General features: G+C 45.9%; 1 protein-coding gene across 5 annotated transcripts; it reads right to left on the bottom strand.

Annotated features, from left to right (window-relative positions):
- Positions 1–8808: 8808 nt before the first annotated feature.
- Positions 8809–23638, bottom strand: ZMAT3 (zinc finger matrin-type 3). Of its 5 annotated transcripts, none has more exons than XM_055723491.1 (7): positions 23484–23638; positions 20129–20250; positions 19143–19468; positions 17472–17591; positions 15526–15692; positions 15314–15414; positions 8809–14294 (listed from the first exon to the last, which is right to left on the bottom strand). In XM_055723491.1, the coding sequence occupies exons 3-7, from the start codon at positions 19410–19412 to the stop codon at positions 14083–14085; spliced, it is 870 nt and encodes a 289-aa protein (XP_055579466.1). In that variant the 5' UTR covers positions 19413–19468; positions 20129–20250; positions 23484–23638; the 3' UTR covers positions 8809–14082. The 5 variants fall into 5 exon arrangements, with proteins under 5 accessions (XP_055579466.1, XP_055579467.1, XP_055579465.1 ...); XM_055723492.1 differs by having other exon boundaries at positions 20129–20214; XM_055723490.1 differs by lacking the exon at positions 20129–20250 and having other exon boundaries at positions 23480–23638.
- Positions 23639–25215: the final 1577 nt, after the last annotated feature.

The following is a 25215-nucleotide window of genomic DNA, read 5'->3' as shown; positions in this document are numbered from 1 at the left end:
GTTGAGCTCCTGATTAAAAGTTTAGGGCAGCCCTCATTATTTTCTGCATCAGAAGAGTAGTCTTTTTGGGTTACCCTTTCAGTCAGTACTGTTTCATTATGGAGGGTCTCTAATTGGTTCTGCCTCGGAGCTATTTAAAAAAAGTAAGGACAATTTGCTTTTCACATGCTCCTCACTGAAGCCAAATACAAAAATTCCCATTTGTTTTCAGAGCCAGAAAGGCACAGTGGCACTGGGAAGCTTCTGGAAGGAGTCACTGTGTTCCAAATTACCTATTGACTGGCCCAAGGAAGGCACTGGGAGGTGCAAGCCCCACGCAGGTATTCAGCCTTCCTCGACTTCAGCCGATAACTGCACCACCTCTTGCTTGTCACTTCACTCTGCTAGTAGCGGTGGCACCCCCCAGGGACCCCGCTCCACCCTCCCTCCAGCTGCGGTTTAGTCCCGTGGGGAACAGGGATTTAGCTGCCTCTCTCATTAAGAAGCACAGGTAAGGATCCATGCTTCCACAGGAACCAGCATGATTTTTTTGGCTTTTAAAATATACCCAGGTTCCTGACCCTGGATCTAGCCATGCCCCCGGCACAGCCCCCACCATGGGGACCTGGGGAGGGGGTGTGTGTTTTGGACAGGGAATGGGCATTGTGTGGAAAACCAGATATGGGAAATTTCTTATGCAAAAATTCGCCACCATGTGCTACAAGGCCACACTGCCTACGTGCAGCCTGAATATACTGAAAAAGAGGGATACGGGCTTCGGGAGCATGCTGGTGCTGCTGCCTGAGCGTGGCTGCTCTGTGGCTAAAACACGGGGCTCAGGGCTGCTCACCAGGGCAGCTGCAGGGTTTTCGGCCAAGTATTTGCCAAGGAATAAAGATTCAGATGGACATCATGTCACGGTAAACTCCTGTCAAGCCTATGTCATTGTTTTCATTGGAAACTGAAGCTTGAAAGATTAGGAAGTCACAAAATGCCTTATTTTGGATCATCGAGAAAGATTTTACTCAGAAGGATGTTCTGGTTTGGAATTTATGCGTTTGTTGTTAAATACAAATCGAAAACATCTTTCAATTAAAAAAATATACATTTGGAAGTTTGAATAACACTTAACTAAGTATTTTTCCACACATACAGAGTGACAATTCACAGCAATTGTGGGGTTTTTTTCTGTTTAGGCAGTGAAAAAAGAAACTGGCTATTAATCTAGTGAGCTGCCGAATGCTTTTTATTCTGTCTGATGCTGAACATCTCTGAAGACAGCTCTGTATTCCCTTGGTTACTTTTTAATTACATTGCAATAAAATTGCAAGGAATCTAATTTTGTCAGATGAAGCCCAGGGACTCTGTGAAAGGTGATGGGGGTCCAGCTATTTTATACACTAATTACACTAGCACAGGCCCTGGAATACTGTGCTATTTTTATTCATTCATGGGGAAAAAAAAAAAAAAAAAAAAGCGCCCTTCTGTCTAGATCTGAGTGACTGCTATTTCATTCTCAAAAATAGTCAATGCACTCTTCATTTCTCAAAAAACAGCTGCCCTCTTCTGTTTCCAGGGGATATTACCACCTTTCCAAATCTTAATGGGTGTGCTGTTGATATCAAAATAAAATACCACCACTGCCTCAAAACAACAAACCAATATCGATAAAGCACGGCCGCCTTCCTTAAAACCTCTGAAAATGGGGCAATATTAAATAAGAGCTTGAAATATAGGTCTAAGGAGGGAATCGTTTGAGATTTCTGAACGTATGTCTGCAGTGCCATCAGGAGGTATGATCACAGCATAAGAAAGCTCGCCTGAGCTGAGGCTGAGCCTGCTCAGCTAGGCAGTACCGCCGTCAGGACAGACCGACACTGGCGGACGGATGTGGGGACAGGCATCCCCCCCACATCTGTCAAGGGACAACTGCATCTTGATAGCTCCAGGCACCCCTAAGAGCCACCGCAAGGTACAACCACCCCTCTGGCTGCAGCCAACACTCCAGAGCCTCAGCCCGGCTCAAGACTGATGGGACTTGTGCATCCAGAAGGCATAAACACATGAAAACGTGTAGTCTTCTAAGGGGCTACAGGACTGTTGAAAATTTCACTCTGGATTTTTTTAGTAGCCAGTTAGGAAACCATGGCCTGAATCTGCAAAGGGTGTGAGGCTGGTTGGCGCTTACCAAGCAGCACATCCCAGCCCACAGCAGAGCTGCTGGACCACTGTGTGGGTGGGCAAAAACGGAGCCCTTGAAGGTGGACAATCAACTAATAGGAGTTATTTTGGAATTATGAATTACTGCAACCCATTTCTTCCAAAACTGACCCCACTTCTGTATTGTTCTTGATTTTTCAGTTACTAAAGTCACTCCTCCAGGAAGAATAAACATTAAACACTTGTTAGAGCATTTCAGGAGGGTGACTTATGATCTCACATGATTGCTCGCTTGTCTCCTCTGCCCCATAAAATACAATAGAAGAATGCCTGAGCTGCCCAGTTAAAGCCCTTAGAAGAAGAATCAAGTGTATCGCTGCATTTACATGAACATTCAGCACAGTCAAATTTGCCACTCATGTATTACACCTTGTATATTATTTAGATCCTTATGAAATAGCAGTGAATCCAGTCACCCCACACTTGCTCTTTCCACAGAGGGACAGGCAAGATTCCCCTGAAACAGAGAAACATCACGGCTCCACCGAGGTCTCATGAAAGAAAAAGCGGTGGCTCGAATACATGAAGACAGAGCAAACAGCCACTCCCCATTCTCTGCTCTGAAGGAAGGCTGGGCATGAGGATGCTGATTAAAACTGGCCTCTTGCTGTTCAGGCAGAAATCTTTTCCAAACAATAGAACCTGCCAGGATTCAGGGCACCTGGCTTTGTACATGTGCTGCAAATGAACAAGGCTGTCCCCCCCAAAAACCCTACATTTCATCACCAGTTTAACTTCTTAACAGGAACCTCCACTGCAGTTGGTGATTCACGTTTAAAAAAGGTAATAACACAAAGGCAGAAAGCAGTGAAGCTTGGTGGGTGTCCTTGGCGGGTGTCCCCCTCCTCAGCTCAGCTCTGGACCGGTGCAGCCTAGCACCTCACGGCTGCACTTTGGCTTTCCCTTCCATGGGCTTTCCATGGATATCGCTTGACTCTCAACATTTCCCCGCAGTCTCAACAACAGATTTCCATGCTTTGAGGGTGGAAAAGTGAAACTATTTAGAAACAGCCTCAAAGCACGCAAAGCAGAGGAAGAGCTAACACATATTTAGCCCTTCAAAAGCTTAATTTCGGCAAGGGGACAGTTTGCTTCAGTCATACAGCATCTCCACCGAAGCAAAATGCTGCAGCCATGATTTTTCCACAGTGCTGTAGGTGGTACCAGCTGTACTAGGTTAAAGGCAGCACTTCCAACACAGATAAGTCATTTCTAATAAACAGAAATTGGAAAAGCCTCCAGCATCAAAACAATATTAAAGATTGAATCCTTCTGGGAAAGACACGTGGTATTTGTCTGGTAAAATTGCTGCCAGCCATCCGACACTGTAATTGTAGAACATTAAGTTTCATCCCAAATGCCAAACATAAGTGATGCTCCTGTGTGATGTGCCACAGCTTCATTCCCTTCTGGAGGAAATCTAGATCATCTTCAGCAGCACCTGCTGAGCACAGGGTGACCTCAGCCAGCCTCCAGGAGGACATTCAAATATTTGTAATTTGATGTGGCACTGCAGCATTGAGATGACGGGTTTCTATACAGAACATGTAGCTTGAGACTGGTAACCGGTACTGCACCCTTAGCACAGACAGTGGACTGCAGACTTTAATTTTGCTGTAGACAGTTCAGGCCACCCCAGCTCTGTGCAGGGAATTGTCCTGGATAGCTCCAGCTAGGCTCAAAGGCTACAGCTGCACCCGCTGCAGTTGCACAGCCACATGCTAATTACTCTCCTTGTACAGTTAAATTTTCTAAAAGACTAACTCACTTGGGTTTTTAAGCCTTGTTTTCAAAGACGACTTGCAATCAGATTTACAAAAACGCTACAGCAATTTAAAATGTCTGCTGAGATTTATGAAAACACCCAAGCACATTAAGATGCCAAATGTTTTTAAACGTTACCCACGACCCATGCCAGTCTTACGTCCAAGGTCTGGCAGGATCACCCAAGGGAACTCCAGATTTTCTGTCTCTGTTTCTACTCTCGTTTCTTCCACCAATTACTACTTTTCCTTTTGGGACACGTACATTTATTCTCTCTTAAGTAGTACAGCCTATGATCTAGGCCCAAGGTATGTCTTTGGGTCCTGATATTTTAGGGAAGCATGCTCTGATTTGGAAGATCAGTCCTGTATTCACCGTGGGAATATTATGTTGTATGCCAATGACAATAAATGCTGGCTGGCATTTGGCAACCTCAAAGCTCTCATGAACCGTTTCAGAGAGCTTGGCTGCTCATCCATTCACCATGCAGTTGGTTAAGTGGGTGGCCTGACAGTCACAGTAGCGCAGCTTCTCTTTCTGGTGACAGCTTTAGGACACCATTTCTTAAATCAAGACAATGCCTTTGAAGTTACTGAGAGGAGAAGGCAACACTGGCTTTGTTACCGCAATCAGAAATGCAAGTTGAAATTATGCATGCTAATTGTAAAGACCGTTGCCATGTAATTAGCATATATAGTCTGTACCCAAATTAAGAACTCCCTTGGAAGCTTATTATGTCCTAATATATACCCAGCACGTATATCCATATAGCTGCGCTCTGACCCGTCCTTGCATTTCTTAGCAGCTGCGAGAAGCTCTGTGAAGATCAATGCTAATCTAGATGAACAATGTGTCTTCAGAAGTCTGGCCCACATACTGGCCACTAGGCAACATGTGTAAGGACTCCAGGTTGATGTAGCTGTCACTTATCGAGAATCCCGTTAAAAGCAGACACCGCTGGCATGCATCCACATCCACCCAGAACTCCTCATGCCGCTCTTCACGCCCTGGTCACCTGCAACCTCTGACGCTTCCTTCAAAGCTTCAGGTATGTGCCTACATCTTACATTTTAACAATTGTCACGTCTTCTAGGCTGATATCAGGCTACCACACAGCCCACCTGATGGATCGGGGCTTAACCCGGCTCTGCTGCATCTTGCCTTTGCGGGCAGAGAGCGCAGGGGAAGGCGCAGGCTGTTCGGCCACGTGTAACCATCCCCAGGCCGCCTGCATCCCACCCATTGTCCAGGACTGCAGTAGACCAGCCTCAAGGGAAGGCTAATAGGAACGGTCAGCGGAACGGCTTAGATTTTATCCGACATTATTTCAAGAGTATAATTGCAAACATGGCAGCCGAACATGCAGCACGTGCCTTGGGACCATGGGATCAGCAGAAGACAGATGGGTACTATCCACTGCTGCCTCCCATTTCTATGTTCTCAGTTTTGTGTGCCTGGGGTCACTGCAACCTTGAAACCTCTGTCTTATTTTTCTTTACAGTCTTCTTTGTACTTTTCAATAACATTCATTAGAAACTGCTTCGGCTTTGCGTAACAAAAACCTGTGCTTCGCACAAGTAAACAAAATTAAATCAAAGTTGTTAAACAAACATCATAAAAGCTGTGCTATTAATTACATTTCTGTGACTGTGTGACAAGGTAAGCCAGACTAGTCAAAAACAGGCCCTCAAAGACATAGTCACTGAGACCAGTCATAAGAGGAGGCATGAGAAGTATCCAGCTCTCGTGCCTCGGTATCTTGGTGCCAGCTAATAGACAGACCAGCAGAATGTACAGCAGCCCATAATCCCACCTGGCATAAATAAATGCAAATCCTGGAGATGAACTGCATTGTTCCTCTACCTGAATTGGGACCTGCTAATCCAAATATGCTCTGAGTATCACTGTTACACGAGTAGCAGGTGCTCATCAGCTTTTACAGACAGAAGCTGCTTGTCTAAGACTCCCGTGTATTTGGTAGTTTGGCCATTTCCTAATTAAGCCCCACGTGCTGCTGCGGCTCCGATACTGCAGACAGTGCTAGAGGCAGCTGCAGTAAGGAGCTACTGGAAAATGATCTTTTATAAAGAGCAGGTAATACTAAGGAGGAAGAGTCCATAAAGGGACTCCTTCATGTGCATGCACACACACAGATGGCAGGTCCAAGTGGAGAAGGATGAATCCCCACGGCTACCGAGACTACAGCCAGCCCTGCCTCACCCAGGAGCCTCCACTCATTGCTGAAACAATCCTCACCTATGCAAGTTCACGCAGAGCAAAAACAAGCCATCGTCAAAGAACATCTCAGCTCCCAAACTCTCCAGTCAGCTGCAAGCAAAGATTTTTGGCATCATGCTGTTGTTTTTACAAGTCCCTTAAGTCTGAAGAATTCTTTACAGACTCTCCCAAAATATCAGGTGTTAACCTGTACATCATCATCTCTTCCGGTGCACGGGGATTTTGTCATTTGACTTTCACAGGATTTTTTACACCTACATTTCATCTTTTAAAACCCAGGCTAACACACAGGCTCACGCAGTGTTTTTCACACTATCGGTCTCATTGCATTTAGTTAAGTACGTAGTCTGGCTTCTTCAGGTAAATACTGCATTCCTGCATAAAATTCCACAGGCACACTAAATGCAGCACGTCCAATTTATCATGTAACTGTGTTCGTTTCTTCTTATGAGCCTCCACTTTGTTCATTCATTCACAGTACCTCTTTGTACCTTGATATCGAGAAACAAGCCTTAGATTAACACTTTTTTAACATCTTTATATGTACAGCAAACACCTGCCAAAGACACTCTCCAGTCTCAGATAATACACGGTGAATAATCTTCCTATCTCTCTTTACACCTGTGTAATTTCACTGACTTTAAATAGATCTGCTTGTGTTTCATGCAGGTAGAGAGGTGAAGCAAGCCCAGTGGAATAAGGCCAGTTGAAGGAGTGTCGCTCACTGAAGGGTGGGGCCAATGAATTCAAGGAATTATCTGTTACAGCAGCTCTTCACTATTCCAAAACAGACAAGGAGCATTCAATCCAAACGCTTTAGGAGAACTAGAAGTAGGAATAAAGAGAATTTAAGTGCAGTAGATGTAAACGAACACACAAGAGCCTCCAGAACCTGCGCTTAGCAAAGATGCTCCTTCTACAATTCTCCTAAAAGCTCCTGGTTTTTCCATCTCTCCACTAAGATTTAATGGAAGAGCAATATTGAGACGGCTCTGCCAAGTTTAATTATTTTTAAACCATGTGCTAAAGTCCATTTCCTAATGCATTGTAAAGCTGTTATATAAACAAAGAAAATCCAATAATTATTAATCAAATTGTTTTTCAAATCCAGCCATTTTCATCAGCCTGTGAACAGTGGGGGCTGAATGAAGATGCGGCAGGGTCAGCAGCCTGTTATTTAAAGGCTTTGGGTTCAATTTTCCTTTTCAGCCATAGACTTTCTGAGCAAATCACTTATTTTTACCCAAACTTTACTTCCTCAGCTGTAAAATGTTGCAAGACAACTAACTGAGATCCTTAGACACCAGGGTGAGTGGAGTAAAAGAAGGGCTATTTATGTTTTCAAATCAATTAGTATAAAAAATAGATGAAAATCTAACACTATCTGATTTGCTGCCTAATTTAACAAATGCTTGCGACTGAATTAGATTGCCCAGGTATCTCTGTGTGTCACTACGGTTTGGCTGTAACAAATTGCAACAGAATTAATACAAAATACAATTACCATATGTAAGTGTTAAAAAGGCACTGCTTTATCACCTGATAACGGGGACACACTGCTCTGTAGTTTGCTCCTCTCTGGTTTCTAGGATGACTGAAAGTAACAGTCTGCATGGGCAAAAGACAATGAAGGGGTGGGGTGAGTTTTAACATTAAGCTGCACTTACAATTTTTTATGACTCTGTTTACTATAAATGAGAAGGCATAAAGCCTCCTGCATTCCATTATTAGCATGGAAGGAGTCACCTAAGCACCAAGGCAGCTCTCAGCCCAACAAAATGGTAAATCGGGGTAATTTCACCATGGTGTCACCATTTTCTGTAATGGTCCAGTGCCCTTAAGAATGGAAGACAGGGGAGTGCAGGGACACATCCCTGTTCACAGTTGCTTATACACTCAGAGCTGTGCCTCAGCAGCCACCCCGCCCGCGGAATGCCTCAAGTGTGCCACCAGGATCCTGCCCTTGAGGCCAACAGCTCACTGCCCTAACAGTGTGGCTGCAGCACCAAGAAAGGGCAATGTCCTTCTCTTGCTGAGATGAACCCAGCAAACCTCAGATTTTCCCTGTTTCAAGGCTCCAGTTCAGAATGTCCTTTCTGTTTGGAAAGTCATTGATGCTGCATAAGCATATGCTCCTCTGGAGCCCTCAAGTAATAAAAGAAGGAAAGAGCACACTGGCAAAAAATGTGCAAATGTAAGTATCAGGCTCAGCCTGTCCCCACCTTTTTACAGCCAGAGTTGAAAATCAGTTCATGGTTCAGCCTGGGGCTGTCGCAGAGCTTGTGATGTCTACGTAAGGGGAAAGCACAGCCAGAAACAGAGCCCTTCCCGTACCTTCTGATTCCCATCCTGTCAGATGCTGAGCACTCCCAACCCCTCCTGAAGCCAACACAGCTCAGAGGGAGAACTCAGCTGGCTTTCACTAATAGTTGAAAGCACACTGACCTCCCTCCAGAGCAACAAATTCGACACTGAACTATACTCTTTTTATCAGTATTAAAACATACTATTCGTGTAGTTACACTCAATGCTAGGCTAAAATCAATTCAGTCATGCACAGTCCAGCCATATCACAAGCAGTAGCAATACCAAAGACTAAGGCTGTGATAAGAGCAAGATGATTTATTATATACTGAAGAAGAAGAAAAAAAAAAATCATTTTCATCAAGTATTCCCCCATGAGGGTCAGTACAATATAAAGAAAATAAGGATAAATGTACAAAACCAACCTGACAAGAAAGCTCCAGATGAAACACATTCAAAGCACTTGCAAATGATATTGCTGGACAGATGCAGAAGGAAATTAAATCAAATAATTTTTCCCCTGTAAAACACAGACTGAAAAACTGATTTGATTTTTAAAAATCCACAGTCCTGCCTTTACCTGCAGATACTTCAGGAAAAAAAGATACAGTTTTAGTTGTGATACATTCTTTAAAGGAGAGATTCCCAGAACTACTGTTTGACCACATTTATTTCAAAGTGGATTTTATTTTCACTTCCAACTTTATGCAGAGGGCAATGAAACCAGCCCAGCTCAAAACAACAGGAGCTTAGCCGCTAACTTCAAAGAAACTAAACTTCAAATGTCCATACGTCTCCATTTTCTGTTAATCCTTTGGCAACCATGGCATTTGTTTTTCCATAATCAGCAACAGATGTCCATCTCATTCAGAGCATCCTTGTATATAAGGTTGCAAAATTTAAGAAAAAACACAGAACAAAAAACACATACATGAGAAGACATCAGCAGTATGAAATTCCTGAAGGGTTTCAAGGCTTGCTCCTACTCAACGAAAGTCAATGTACTTCAAACTATTCTAGCTCGAACAAGACCAAATCCTTGCAGAACCAGATACACATTCCTCAAAAAGCAAAACCTTAAGAGTGTTGCAACCCAAACATAGGAGTCGGAGACAAATCTCAGCAATGTACCTTGCCTGGCCCTAGCCAACATAATATATTTAGCTAGGGTGTTTCATTTACTCCTGACTTGGGCAAGATTCCCATTAGTTACGGTGAGAGTATTACTTAAGTAAAGTAGCAAAAGGACGTCATGCATTAGTAAGCTAAAATATGAATCCGTGCTTATGGCAATAGCCTTCCCTTCTAATGCCCTATAATGGGCATCTAGAAAAGGAAAAAAGACAAGAAGCTTTACAGAAAAAAAAAAAATCTGCATTTTGTTACACTGATGACCATCCTAAGCAACTCCACAGAAGTTTTCAGGATTCCTTTTGACGTACATGAAGAAAGCAAAAAGTCAAAAATAGACCAATGTTAGGCAAGATTATAACACATTTACTCATTAGTGCAGAATGCAAAATAACAGCTAACGCTTAACACAAACAAAATAGTATCACTTTCATACTCCTCACAAATACACGGATTCCACAGTTTACTTCCTTGTCGTAAAAGAAATGCTTAAATGTAGTATGAACTTTATGTGTGTCTAAAAATATCACCCCAAATTACCAAAGGAACCATTGCAGGGGAAAAAAATAATAATTTAGAAATCAACATTTAAGAGTGAGTTGCAAGGAAATACCTATTTGGTTGGGCATGAAAAAAAAGCAAAGATGATCCATCGGTTGGATTTGGGGATTTCGTTGGTTTTGGGGTGGGTTTTGTTGTTTGGATTTTGGTTTGTTTTTGTTTTTGTTTTTTTTTTTATCCAGGGAAAGAAAATAATACATATGTGGGAGGGAAAACATTTTCACAAATATAATAAATACCTGTTCTGATCCAAAAGCAAAGTGCGATGTAGAATTTTCCACTTAAACAAAAACAACCTACAGAATAATGCCTTAAATATTAACAAATCAATTAGTGGTCAGCATAGTAAAATAAATATGAACACATTGATTTATGTTTTGTTTCTAGCAGCAAAGGTCATTAACCTACTGGCCAATGAGACAGCTTCACAGAAGTCCTGTTTCTTGGGTTTGGTACTTTGTTTAACATAAGAAAAAGACTTATTGGGCCTGGAAAATGGTACTACAGCTGTACGGTATTCTCTCCAGCCCATCTACATCAAATAGGGTTTGGCCAGGATGCGTTTTCAATACGTGTTTTGAACACTGATTTGGAGAACAGCTTTCACCAAAAAAAATAAAATCAGGATCCACCCAGTTTCTCATGCTGGCAAGTATGAGTTTGGATCCTCCTGAACCCTAATGATATTTGTGTGAGGTGTGGTGTTTTCTCTTTGCAGTCAACCATCTTCTATGCTAGAGGCAGAGCAGGAAGATCACAAACTGTTTAGCAATGCTGAAGAGGGAGAGGAAAGATTTGATCACTTGTAGGGAACGGCCGCAACAGAGCACTGGGACAAAGTGAGTCTCAGCTGCTTCTCCCAGCAAGAAATATCTTCCCTCCCATGTAGGAAACCTGTCCTACTCTTGTTGCTTCAGTTCCACTGTCTGCTTTGTACCTGCTGTATAATCCACCGCTTTGAAATTCTCAGGGTGACAACATTCACTTGTTGTGCTCCCTTGAATGAAACAAAGCAGATACAGGCCTCCCTGTTCAGGGCAGACTCAAGCCATTCCTCAAAACGGAACTCAGCCCCGCGCGGAGAGGAGCCTGCAGGAACAGCTCCCTGCACCTCCCTCTCACACCGCCCCAAACACACCAGCACACTGGTGTGCTGTGGCGCCTTGTACCAGCTGTCACCAGGAGGGAACACCACATGGAGCAAACTGTGTTTTGACACCTTTGGCAGTCACTGGAAATGCCAAATGAGGAGCAGATTGCTGGGCTGGGAGCAGATGCAACAACCAAAGCAAAGTAGCGAACAGTTCATTTTGGGGACACATGAAAGCAAGCAAAAATGCCTTCTTGGGCCTAGCAATAAGCTAGACAACACCAGTACCTACAGCTCCTCCAGCTCATCTGTCACAAAGTGGTGGTTTTCTGCTACTAATTGCAGCCTATGAGAAATGCCATGCTTTCATTTACAGCAAGAGGAATGTCTAACCATAATGTAGGGATCACTCCAGCGAAGCACACTGTGGTAAGGCTCATCCAATCCCCTCTGTCCCTGCACAGTGGCGTCAGGCTAGCAAAACAAAAGACAGAACACAAAGAGAAAACCAGAGCCCTTCTTTGACTGCAAAAGATGAAGGGAAAAGGCTGACAACAGATTTTTGCAAGGGGAATGTTCTTCAAGGCTACACAGAGGGTGAGCCAGGGGCACGAAAGCACAGAAGAAACAGACTTACAGGCCATCAAAACTGCTCAGTTAGTTCTTTGCAACCTGGGCACCTGTCCTCCTACCTTCTAACGTGCGCCAGCGCACAAACCCTATTTAAGTGGACTTTGCACAAAGGAGGGGAGGGAATCCCATTCAAGAGGATGTCCATTGCACTCCTTGTATCTGCAGGGCAAGGATCAGCATGGAATGATGTAGGGGGCTATTTTCGACTACTGTGCAAGAGCTTACCTTGCCCAGATTTAGGAAGGCTGCATTAAGGTTGCATGGCTACCTGATGGTCAGATAGCTAAAGATAACAATACTCTATTTCTGAGGAGCAGCCAAGTGCAACAAACCTTTCTGAGATGGACTAAAGAGATGAATTAAAACTATCTGGATTTTTTGTTAGTTTACTCATTTTTTTTGTTTTTTAAGGCAAGCAGAAAGTCCCTCTGGAATGCAAGAGGCAAGATCAGAATGGCAAAAAAAAGGGGGTGGAGGAGCTACCTTCAACATTATGCACTAGGTAAAATTTATCCCTGGTAAAATGCTACTGAAACCAAAGGAGCTGCACCTCGTTCAACGTACTGCCTAGAGAGGAGTGACAGACAAGCCATGATGCTTCCTTTATCCCCTCTCTGCACCTGCCACTGAAGTCAAAGAAGCTATACCAGCGTACAGCTGCAGCAGCGCCGTGGTGAATCGGGTCCAACAGACTTTACAAACATGCTGCACTTGCCACTGAAGCCAATGTTTTAGAAACACTGTGAACTGGATTCCAATCACAGCTCCTCACATCTACCCAAATGAGTGGAAAAATAAATGTCAGCCCTACTTCTGCTCTTTATCCCCTTTCTACTTTTGCTAAGGAAAATCAAGAGACACACCCCCACTTTGGGTTTGTGTACGCTTACAAAGTTGCTTAACAAATTTCATGAATACTTCGGTCTGGCCAAAAAGCTGTTATTCAAACAACCGTCATCCTTGACATTCACATCCTACCTAACTTTAGACTTCTGATGGTCCCTAAAACAGTGAAGTTCACATCAAGGAATGGAATTAAAACCCATCCTGAGAAGGGAAAAGAAAAAGGGGAAAAAATTCATTCAGTATCGGTAGCTCTAGTCCAAAGGAGCATTTCCGCTCTCCTCTATAACACCCGTCGGGCTTTCTCCAGGGAAAGGCATGGAAGTGGGACATACCGACATCTGCTCCCCAAGGTCCGGGCAGCCCTGCTCTCCCAGAGCAATAAAGCTTCAGGCCAGAGACTCAACACTTGCCCTCTTCTACACCAGTATGCAAAGAAATTACAGCTGACAGCTCCTTCCAACCTATTCTTAACCCTACTCGGTCTAAGGCAGAACACGTCTCATCTGACCAGGTTTGCTTTCCAACTCGCATCATTAAGCCACTGAGATCCCCACAGACTCTCTTCAGGGAGATGAGCTACACCCATGGTGCATTAAGGTGCCCAGCCAACAAACTGAGAATTTTTTTTCATTGTTAACTGGTAGAAGAGAGTATTTCTGAATGGGGCTAATCAGCTGATATCCAATGTCAGATGTTCAGAATGAAATCTGCATTGCAGAGGAAGCGGTAAGAGGCAAGACCCTCCAAGGAGGAGAGGTAGCACAGCCTTTCTACAAAGATTGGAAAGAACCTACTCTGGGCTGTAATGGGGGCCACAGGCAGCAATTTGTGGACAAGTACACCACCTACTTCACACCTTCACAGGCCCCATTCCTGCTCCTCTTTTACAAGCTGCACAGAGATTCAGTCTGCTGTAGGGAGGCATTCTGGAGCACTGCTCTGTGGTGTGCAAAAAGGGGAGTGGGCTTTGCACATGGTCCACCTGTGTGGTAGAACCACAGAAGTTCCCAGCACTTCTTGGGCTTTGCATATTCATGCAGAAGGCTGGGGAGAAGACAAAGTCCTCCCCGGCACTCAATGCAATGAAGAGCCTTAGAAAATTAGCAAACAAACATCAAAAACACTTCATGTCCTGCACAGCGTCATCCTGCCAGCTATGATAGAAAGAAAATCTAACCATACCATTAAGTTTGCAGGTGTTACATGTATAGCTCGAGAGCATACTCCTACCAAATGGAGCACAAAGCAGGGCATGTGGCAAACAGCAGGCGAGAGACAAGCTGCTCTATTTGCAAACTACTGCCACGGGTGGCGCGTCATTGTACGTAGCCTAGGTTCTCCATCTCATTCCTATACCGCTGTTCGGACACCTTGCTTTTATGCTGTTTGCTTTCTAAGTGTTGTCTGAACTCCATCTCCTCGCTGGCCCCGGCGTTGCACATGGAGCAGTAGAACTGGCCGCTGGGGGTGACACACATGGCCAGATCCCGAGGAATCCTCTGGCGTGAGCGGGGATTGAAGTAGGGACCTGAGGAGTCAACAGAAAAGCCTGTTTTATCTATAAGAAAGAAAAGCTTGAGGCAGCTCAGTGACAACTTCCAAGTCCAACTAATGATTAAAAAGCAGCCAAAGATTAGCTTCTTTAACTGGTTAGTCTGAATCTTATTTTCCCACACAACTTCCCTGCTGACATCCAGATTTGCAAGGGTGTAGCACAGAGGGGAGCAAAACTTGCTGGTATTTTCCAGAGCAGTAGAGTGGGCTTAATGCCCCAGTCTTATTAAGAACCAATAGGGCTCTGAAAATTAGGAGTCTAATCATTTAAGTGCTAATTCATTTTTTTTCTTAATCTTCCAATTCCAGAATTAGAACAGTCTTTTGAATACAATAACCTGCCTCCATGTAAAATTATCACAAAACAATATTTAATACAACTTTAAAGGATTTATCTTTTCCACATGGCAGTGGTTAGAATGACACTATTAAACCAAGCTTCACCAGGAACCAGGTTTTCAGCTAACGTGCTCATAACACAACTTAAAATGAAGAAGAGAAACAGATACTGGGCCGGTACATACATATATATATAAACACACTTTAAATCATAGTAGAGGCAAAGCTGGTATCTAACACCTGAGGAAGGACTACACTCTAGGAACAGATGGTCTTAGAGGGAGGCTAACATGCTGTCTCATTCTGGTCATGGAAGTGCAAGTACAGGTTGATGTGCTACAGTAGGAGTCAAAGCACCTGGCCACTTGCCAAGAAAATAAAGCAGGAAAATTGTCACCACTTAGAGCAGCCTTAGAGACAGGCAGATGGTAAATTAAGTTACAAACTGAGAAACCAAACTAACAAGCAGGCTGACAAAACAAAGCAACTTCAGCAGCTGGGAAAAAACATGCAGACTTGAAGAAGCATCAGCAGAGCTAGGACCAGCTCCTTTCACAACCTGTTTCTGCTAAAACAGACCTCAGAAACAAAAGAAAAACAAGACTGTTTATTATTATTATTCCAACTATAGAACAGATGCAAGCTTCCAGTTACCTGTGTTGTTCTGAACTGTATACATATTTCTTCTGCTCTGCATCATCTTATATTCATTCCCTTCTTTCCTTGCCCTTCGTTTGCCTAGTTCTGATGCATCCCTGAAGATTAAACAAATATGAACAGTTGCAATTCAGAGTTTTCTGAGAAAAAGACTGCCAGAGACACTGCCACATGCTTTCAGCCTGAGCGTGAAGTTGAACAATACCTACGAGAATGAGTTATTCTGTGCTTCTGCAAGACGCAGCCGTTTGGCGTGATTTTTCCCTTGGTAGTGAGCCTGTGCCACAGCCGGAGAACTAAATGAGGCATCACAAAGCTTGCAGTAATCATTCTCTGTGGCCAAGATCACTCTGCCACCTGGTTTACTTGATCCCATCTAGCAGCAAAGGGAGAGACAGCATGTGAAACACAAGAAGGTTAAATCATTGAAATATTTGAATCACAGGGAGTGAGACCAGTATCTTCATCAGGCAGCAAGCCAGCCGGAATTAGAACATATGGATTAGGACACTCAAGTTCTTCTCAAAGTATTCTTACCAGAACTTCATTATCCCTGCCTCAGCCTCCAGGAGAACCTGCAAATTCCCTGAGATCTAGGCAAAGCCCTGGCCTCAGATGGAGAAGAAAGCAATTTGAACACACACCTTGTACCTCTGCAATAGCTACAGAGGCTTGTTTGCTTCACAGCTCTAACTCCTCTGCCCCTGACTGCTGGGAACTGATGAGCAATGACTTTCACACTGAGGAAGATCCACCGAAAGGTAAAAGTGCTCCTCTCTCCTATTTACAATGTACCTAACCTCTCCACAGCACCCTGTCTGCACACAGCACCCTGACCACACTAAGAGATAAAAAAAACAATAGCTGAGCTGCCAAACCTCTGACCTGTACCCTTCAGGTAGGAGGACACCTGGATCAAGACTTCAAAGGAAGGACCCAGCCTCACAAGAGTAGCTCCTGCCATATGAAGGATACCTTGACTGTCTAGGCAGACCACAGCCCGATCAGAGCAGCAACCGTGTCTCCTCAGTGTGTATCATCCAGAGAAAAGCGCTCTGTAAACAGTGCGGCAGCAGTGAATCATACAGCCATGTCACTGTGGACTTGCCAACTCGAGTTTCTTTCATGTTTCCTTTGTCACTGTTCAAGCTTATAGACACAGACACACCCACAGTTCTGACTTCTACATTACATGAATCCTCGCACAGCCCCAGAGTGGTCTTTTTATTGCCACGGACCATTTTCTCCATTAAAAACCACATCAGATACCCCAGCAGGTATAGGACTCGCATCCCACTACTTAGGACTGGACCCCACACCATCTCGATTCAGTTCTGTGAGCTGCAAAGGCATTTTACATGGGACTGAGTCTCCCACTGGTGGCTCCGACAGCATGTATAACAATCTGCCACTTATGGCAAACGCTCTTTGCTTTTCTACAGACAACACAGGCTGATGCTTTGGGAAACAACAGGCACAGCTTCAATCCCTGCAGCTCAGCTGTGGTTCCCTGCACAGTCACTTGCAAAAGCCAAGTTAGCTGTTAAGTCCCATGACAATGAGAAGTGATGAATTCTAGAAAAGAAAGCAAAAATCACTTCTTTTGCCTCTAATGTGCCCAAGACAGAGTTAATCTGGATCACTGAGGGAACAATCCCTTCACCCTACACACAGGAAGCAGCACTTCAAAAGGGAAAACAAGAGACAAGAGAGTTAGCTAACAGCCCGGGGCAATGGCCGTAGGAGCACCTAAGCACTTTTCCCAGGTAGGCTTCCTTCACACACTGGAGGGATGACTGTGCAGAGTGAATGCCACACCCTCATGTCCAAATCCAGCTCCAACAATGCTATTTTATACCTGCCCTTAAACAACCACAATCAGCAGCACATCAGACTTACCTAGGAATCAAAGTATTCGCCATGCAGAAATAGAACATTTCAAGTCTAATATTCTGCTGCAAGGGCAGATCAATATCTGCATCTTCAAAGGAAAGCAAACAGCTCACAACAAGCCATTTCCACCATCCTGTGCCACCACAAGGAAAATTCTTTCCCAACACTTGTGGTAATCCTCAAAGCATGAGATCTAGTTATCCTTGTTGGGGGTTAGGTGACAAGCAAGCAGCATGATCTCAGTCACCTTCCCATGCCTTACCTGAGTTGGAAGGGAGACAACCTGAGCTGGGGCAGGCTCAACTGAATTGCTCATCCTGGCAGGTGCTGGACAGCTATTGGCAGCATAGTAATTTCGGAGTTTCTTACTGTGGTTTTTACCCTGGAAAGAGAACAGAGATTAATCACTGCCCTAATAACAGTATCTCACACTGAAAGAAAAAGTAACCAGACACCAAAATGAGAAATGGACATGAAGACAGCACCTCAGGTAAGGAGCTGTCACTCAGAAAATAACAGCTTTGAACTTGAGAGATGCTGGCATCCCCCTCCAAAATGCTCCTCACCTAGCGTGACTGGGCCTCACTTTCAACTGATTTTCTCAAATCAGTAAGATTACAGTTAGTTCCACAATCTATTTCCATTTTGCTTGAAGACAGTATTTTGTATTTTAAACATGAAAGATTAAGTGCTTTCTATATGTTTTTGATAAGCCTGAACACACACACACTTACTTCTTCATGAGATTGCAAGCATGAGCTAAAAACACGAGACTGAAAGTAAAAAACCTTGCTTCATATTTTATTTTCTCTTGGAAAACTTATACTATACATCTTTTTTGTGTATTCTGAAAACCCAACAGAGCTACATGACAATATGTATATGCATTGTGGATACATAGTAAGGCATACATGCAAGTTCTGTACTATAAACTTCTGTCCCCTCATGGCAGAAATACTGCAGTAATCCGACATTAAAGTGTAACACTAATTCAACCTACCCCTTCACTGGCAGGATACCACTTTTTCAGGGCCAACAGCAAATCTGAGATCTGAGTCTTGTGTCCTAAGGATACAGACAACCACTCCTTTGGGTTCACTGGTGGAGAAAGTCACTATCTCCACATTTCACACAAATACAGCACTAGGCAGAGAGGGTGCTAGTAAAATGGGGTAATGCAAGACTGACACATTTGATCTCTCAGCAGAGAAGCATATGGAAATAGTCCCTAACCTATTTCAGACAGGTCAGCCAGATCAACTTGAATAAAATTAATTTGGTCTGAGCTGATGAAAGCATTTGTATAAATGCCCCCACCAGATCAGTGGTGTGCATAACCTCAGAAAAGAGACTGCGATAAGCACATTGCAGCAGTCCCCTTTCCAAATGGCACAGCTGGATCCAGCAGAAAACATCCGTCCAGGCCTTACCAAATCATGTCTATGGAATGAGAAGTTCAATTTTACTGGAAGAGTGTAGAGGTGAAAAACAAATTGCATAAAACAAAGGAAAAAAAATCACAAGTGTTGCTTTTTCACCCAAGCCATCTTGGTACTACTTCTCTGTTCCTGTGAACAATGTTTTTGCAAAACGCTCCAGTGATGACACCTTAAATTTAAGCACTGCAGCATGTCTGGATGGCCAGCAAAATCAGGTAAGGTGAAGATATGTCTACAGAGCAGTTTCAGTCCATTACACGGTGCAGAGGTAGCTCTAGATGAGCTAACTCAAACGCTGTTGCTGGTGCGCAGCCACCTCAACACAGCACTCAAAACCCCCTTGAGAAGCTAAGCTAGTCCTCACGTGTTAGCCTACACTTGGTTCTGTCCCAGCACGGCAACGCTGCTGGCAGTGCAGGTGCTGGCACAGGTGTGTCTATGCAGGCTGCAGATGCAGCAGCCCTGAAAGCTGTGCCTCCTGCTGCTCTTCTTACCTGGTAGTGAGCCTGGGCTTGTTGTGCTGAATTCAGAGTGACATTGCAAAGCTTACAGCACAGAGGCTTACATAGTTCCTCCAGCATAGGGTCCTGCTCCACCACTTTTGCAAGCTCTTCTTCTTGCGTGTGATGAAAGGAGGGCCCCAGTCCAAGAGATTTTGGTGGGGACAGTGGTGAGCTGGCTCTTGGCCTTGTAGCCACTGACATAGGAAGAGATGAAGGCTTCTCAGGATAAGGAAGAAGTCCTGCTTGCTGTAGAAGAATCATTGGCCAGGAAGACTGTGGGCATGCTACTTCTGAAGGATGAGGAATCTTCTTCAGATCTAGACCAGAGAGACACAAGTGCTGAAATAAGCAGTGCTAACAGAAATATCAACAATCCAGAAGACAACTTTTGTAAATTCCTAGGCTCTATGCCTTTTCACAATGCCAAGCAGGATAAAGTCTGTTTATAACACTTTACCCCACAGGAACAGCAGCATCCCAGACAACCAGGGCCAGATTAACAAGACACATGTATAAGAAGTGAATGGAAGTCTGAAATGTAGTTGTTAACACCCCATGGCAGTACCCTGGATGGGTGACGATTCCTAACCACCCACAGTACCTGACTGAAAGCACGCCCGCCCCCCTGCTCCATGACCATGAGAAGACGTGACCTAAAACAGACACAGCACATAAAGCTGTGTTAATGGGAATGGGAAGAATACAACTGTTAGCCACGTCCTCTCTTAGCAGCCTAAGGACAAGCTCACACTTCAAGACCTCACACTCCAAGACCTAAACAAATAGTACAATGTATTACAGCCACTGATGACTTAAAAAGAACCTAAATATTTTGAAGCAGATTTATTTTATATAGGTAGGTATAAAATAGGCCCACACATCCCTCAAAAACTCATGAAGACTTTCCTGAGGAAAGACACTCTACAGTTAACTTTTCCCATGTAAAAATAGAAGAGTGGGAATCAACTTGAGCACACCTTGTTGTACGCAGTCAGCTCCCAAGGGCTCTCTTCCATGGTCTTGTTGAATGACCTTGAGCTATTTCTCATGTTTCCTTCACTAACTACAACCGATGCAACATTTAAAGCTGTAACTTCTCCTGCAAAATGGAGAGCTTATCCCATATTAACCTTTATTCAGTTATTGCTCCGTTAATTCAAGTTCTTAGAACTATCCCTACATTTCCAACAAGGGGTTCTGAGAGGCTTATTTAATTAAAGTTTATAAATCACATCTAAAGCCTGGATGAACATTCCTAGAATAATGCGGAGCAGCGATATTATGAATCAAGGCACAGCTACTTTTGTTAGTGTCTTATTAGCTTCTTATCAAAACAAATCCTGCTCGCTGCTACACTGGGATCAAGAGAAGCATTATCTTGGCCTTTGCAGATCACCTCCAGCTAGGGCTGCATTGGTAGCAACCATGTTTACACTATGGGCTTTGTTCATTTGTTTAAAACAACACTTTGGGAAAATTAGGGAAAGGTAAACAAAATACCACCCAGGAACTTTGCTCTGTAGTTGCTTTTGAAAACAGTTTAACTTCACAGTCATTTAAGAACCTGGAGAAGCAGACAGCATTTACCTGGGAGAACTTCCGGGATTTTCAATCAGCTAAAATTAGCAGGAGATAAATACCTTGCTACATTCAAGCTATGGAAAATCCCAGTTGATGCCTGCATTTTTAGGTACTGCATTACCTCTGAAAGTCTGGCCCCAGAGGTCTACATTCAATTAGGAAAAATAAAAAATAATTTTTAAAAAATGAGGAAAAAGAAAGAAAATCTGTGGGACTAAAGTGCTCAAGTGACAAAAGCATTTCTGAAATGTTTGCCTCTAAAAACAGACTTCCGAATAATACAAGGTTGGAGGTGGCTCAGATATTACTAGTAACTGAGGGTAAGGAAAAAAAGACAAGGAAAAAAAAAAAAAAAAAAAAAAGAGCAGCATACATTGCCTTGGGGACAAGCTTTTAAGGCTATTATAGAGCCACCAGGAGTTTTCATGTTTTTCAGTATCCCTTCACCACCAAGGCTCCGTGAAATTCCATGAGAACTATACATAACATGGTATCACCATAAAACCAAAATCAAAACTGGTCTCATGAAAACTAACTGAAACAAGATAAACTGGAATCCACAACGAAGAAGGAAGAGGACACACAGGAATGGCGCGGTGCAAATCACCCATCAGCAGCGTAAATTCTGCAGTGTTACCTAACTTCTCTCCAACTTTCAGCATATGTGTGCCTGGTTAAACAGAACTACCACAGATTTTACTACCTTTAGTTTCTCAACTAGTACGCGGTAGACAGTCTAATTAATTTCTGTGGGGCTACAGATGGAACACGTTCATATTCATGATGGTTAAATACATCATAACACAGGCCTATCAGAGCAGTTTAGAGCAACTATGCATGCAGGTAAGTGTGCCATCCAATTTCCAAGTTTTAATGCACTACCATAATGGGCTTCTTACCTTAACATGGGAGTAAATTATAGCTAAATACTTCACAGAGCAATATAAAGAGATCCACAGTAAATGGCAATCAGGATCCATCTGCTTAATTTTTCATGAGCGTTTGTTGCACTGAGTCTTCCATACGCAACTGTCACGAATGGGATTTGTCATGTACAAGACAGGGCACAGTGCTTACAGTACTGCATCCACAGGGGAAAAGGTATAATGTAATATTCTTTGAAAATCTTTAATTGTAAGGTCATCTACTGTTTCTTAAAGTAAGTAGTAGTCTGAAGATAAAATTAAGGCTGCATGGGCAATTTTAAAACTAGAACTTCTTGACTTGGCATATGCAACTATGATTTTCTTTTAACAGTGATCCTTCATCCCTGAAAATTGCTCAAATTCTGTTGATTTCTTTCTTGCAGACATCATTCAAAAGAAAAAAAAAATATCACTCAAATTCAGCTCATTTACATGTCCCTTTAACCCTCCACTGCTGGTTGTTAGAGATACCCTGTCCAGAAAAAGGTAACAGGACATCTCCAACGCCTCCTTTCCCTTCACACGAGAAGCTGTAAAATCCTTACTGCACAAAACAGCAACAGAATGAGGAACCTCCACCACTAACGACTCATAACAGTACAGCCCGAGGCAGGGTAAGGGCCCGCAGCTGGCCAGGGTGAGCTGAGGAGACATTCTGCCTCAAGACATCATCTCAGATGTCAGCTGTGCCTCCTCCTACATGCTGCATGGGCTAGGACATACTTTCCTCCGTGCCAGCTGTCTTCAGGTGGATGCACAGTGCCAGGCATGCAGCCCTCCTCACTACTTCCAGGTTGGAGCATCCCAAGAGCAGCACTGAAGGAGAAGACCCAGCCTTCACACCCACAGTACCACAGCCCAGTAGTAGTGAGGCACTGCCGGTGGCACAGATACCAGGGAGCAACCTGCCAGCTGCCAGAAGCACGGTTCTGGGAAAGGAAACTGGCACCGTTTGATGGAGCGGGCACGTACACAATGTGAGCCTCCTGGGCTGTAAGTGAGAAATCTCTGTGCCACGTGCTCCTGCCAGAGGTAGTTTTACATGTGGTTGAGGCAACTAATAACAGTGATAGAAATCTACACAAATGATGAACAAGCTGTGGGTTTTGTGGTTGGGTTTATTTTCAAGACAGGAATAATTTCTTCTCAAATCTACTTGTATCTTGAAACACTGACACCACGTAACCTAACTTTGCAAGGTTTACCTTCAGCCATAGGCTAGGCCTACAGAGCTTCACCCTGAAAAGCAGGGTCGTTTTATAACGCTGCAGGGAGCGAAGCCAGCGGGCCAAAACAAACACACATCGCCTGCAATTCCACCTGAGGGTGCAGGGGCCCCCAACCCTCTGCTGGGGAGGGCACTTATGTAGGGACCCGGACACAGAGAACATTTATCATCCCTTACATCAGCGGGGTATCAGAAACCACGGTGCAAACCCTGGCATCCTAGCAGGCATTCCGGCAAAGTTGCATGCCTTGCAGTCTTGCTGATGGAATCGAAGAGAAAAAAAAAACCACAATACAAACCCAAACCGCAAAAGCCCTGGTATCTACCGCATTGGAATAACTGCAACTGAGCAAGACTTCAAGGCACCAACACACAATTTTGGCAAACGCAGAAACACAACGGGCAGGAAGGCGAGGCAGAGGCAGACGACCGCATCGCCGGAGTAGCTTCAGCGCCCCCGAAAAACGGCAGGAACACGGCGACCCCCCTTCCTCGCCGCAGCCGGCAGAGCCGGCCCCCAGCCCCACTACAGCCCCTGTGGCCCCCGCCCCGCGGCCCGGGCCCCGACCCCCCGCCAGCGCCCCCCGCCGCACCTACCGCGCCGGCGGGGGCTGCGAGCGGCGGCCCCGGCCCCCCGCGGCGCCCGTGGCCACCTTGCCCCCGCAGGGCCGCAGCCGGTGCCCGAGACGGCAGGAGGGCCGGGGCCGGCGACGCGGCCGCCACCGGGACCAGCTGCAGGAAGTGACCGCAGCGCGGCGGGGCGGGGCCGGCGGAGCGCAGGGGCGGGGGGGCGGGGAGCGCGGCGGGTCCTGCCTCCGTGCGCGGCGGGGCCGGGGCGGGGAGCGCTGCCCGCCTGGCGGAGCTGGCCCGGGGGCAGCGCCGTGCCCCGGCCCCGCCGCGGGTGACCCTGCCGCGCCGTTGCCCGGCATCATTTCCCCCTCTGGTGCCGGCGAGCTGGCGCTGCCCGTCCGCCCGGCTGCTTCTCAAGCCGTCGCTGGGGCGGCCTGTTCGGCATCGCGGGCTGCAGTGGCGTTGAACGCTCGCTGCACATACCGAACTGCTCGGCTGGTCCCCGAGTTGTACTTTTGTGCAGAATCATTTATTTATTTTTCTTCTGGTACTACCAGTTTTCGACAGCAGAAACAGCAGTTGACCTGGGTTTGCATATGGAAACTTCTTCATTTTGCTCATGGTGTTTGTAACCGAAGCAAGTTAATTCTCCTTGAGTCACCAAGGACAGCAGCGCGGGCCTCAGCGTTAGGGCAGCACAGGCCTCACTGTTATGGTAGCGCGGGCCTCAGCGTTAGGGCAGTGCGGGCCTCGCCGTGGAGGCAGTGCAGGCCTCGCCATGGCGGCTGGGCCGCCTGGTCCCAAAGCCGCCAAGTGCCTGTTTCTTCCCGTTGTGTTGGAACGGGGAGGTGCTGACGAGTCACTGGAAGCTGACCCCAGCCCCGAGGCTTTACAGTAGCAGTCAGCCAGCCTGCCTAGGAATCCATCAGTTAGCCCCACTCACCGTTACAGGTTTTTGTGAGATCTTATTAAAAAACCCTGACTTTTTCGCAATGGGGTACTGCACCAAGCCCTGGGGCATTCCCAGGGAGAGAACTGACCGCTGCCCTCGCCACGTTCACACCTGGTGCCACCGCTTGTGCCATCTCTCCACTGAGGGGACAAACACCCCCTGAGGAGCCCCTGGCGAGCCCAGGTGTCCTGCTGGTCACTCGCCACCTGCGTTCTGCCAGTTGCCCCTCAGTCCGCTCCTCACCGGCGGTGGCCCATGGGCTCCCCGCAAGCTGGGCCAGCCCAGCGCTCTCCTTCCAGGCCCCGTGGGCCCGGCAGTGCCCGTCTGACACCCGCCCTCGCCCTCCGGCCAGTCCGGGCCTTTGCCGGGGAGGCCGCTCCTGCCGAGCAACGCGCTACAGAGATCGCACAGGAAACCTCCGGTGGTTTCCTCCTCCCCTTCCCGGGGAAGGGGCTGGGAGCGCTCGGCCGGCCCGGCCGCGGGCGCAGGGCGGCGTTAATGGCTTTACAGCAATTAACGGGACGGAGGCGCGCCAGCCCGGGGAAGGACGCGCCCGTTATTCTCCTCCAGAACCCTCGCTTCCGCTCGGGTCACTTCCCGGGCCCCCCTCGCCGCCCTGGGGCACCGGCGGCAGCGGGCAGGGCGGCGCAGGCTCCGCCGCCGCGCTAGGGGGCAGCAGAGCGCCCAGGGGGAGCGGCCCCGCCCGGCCGGAAGACGGCGGCGGGCCGCGCCCCGGAGCGGGGCCGGGCGGGGCGGGGCGGCCGCTTCACCGCGCGGTGACGTCACGCCGCGCCCCTCCGCCGCCGC

Source organism: Falco cherrug, chromosome 11 (assembly GCF_023634085.1).
Source record: "Falco cherrug isolate bFalChe1 chromosome 11, bFalChe1.pri, whole genome shotgun sequence".
NCBI classification, from domain to species: Eukaryota; Metazoa; Chordata; class Aves; order Falconiformes; family Falconidae; genus Falco; species Falco cherrug.
Note: the sequence above shows the minus strand (reverse complement) of the source record. Positions and strands in the feature narration are given on the sequence as shown.

What these genes read in the sequence shown, in the direction of transcription:
- ZMAT3 (XM_055723490.1), bottom strand. Translation starts at nt 19,412, where the DNA reads ATGATTCTTCTACAGCAAGCAGGACTTCTTCCTTATCCTGAGAAGCCT. An exon ending in AAGCCCAGGCTCACTACCAG is followed by an intron (nt 17,592 to 19,142) that starts GTAAGAAGAGCA and finishes TTCTCTTTCCAG; the next exon opens with GGTAAAAACCACAGTAAGAA. An exon ending in GCACAGAATAACTCATTCTC is followed by an intron (nt 15,415 to 15,525) that starts GTAGGTATTGTT and finishes TTTAATCTTCAG; the next exon opens with GGATGCATCAGAACTAGGCA.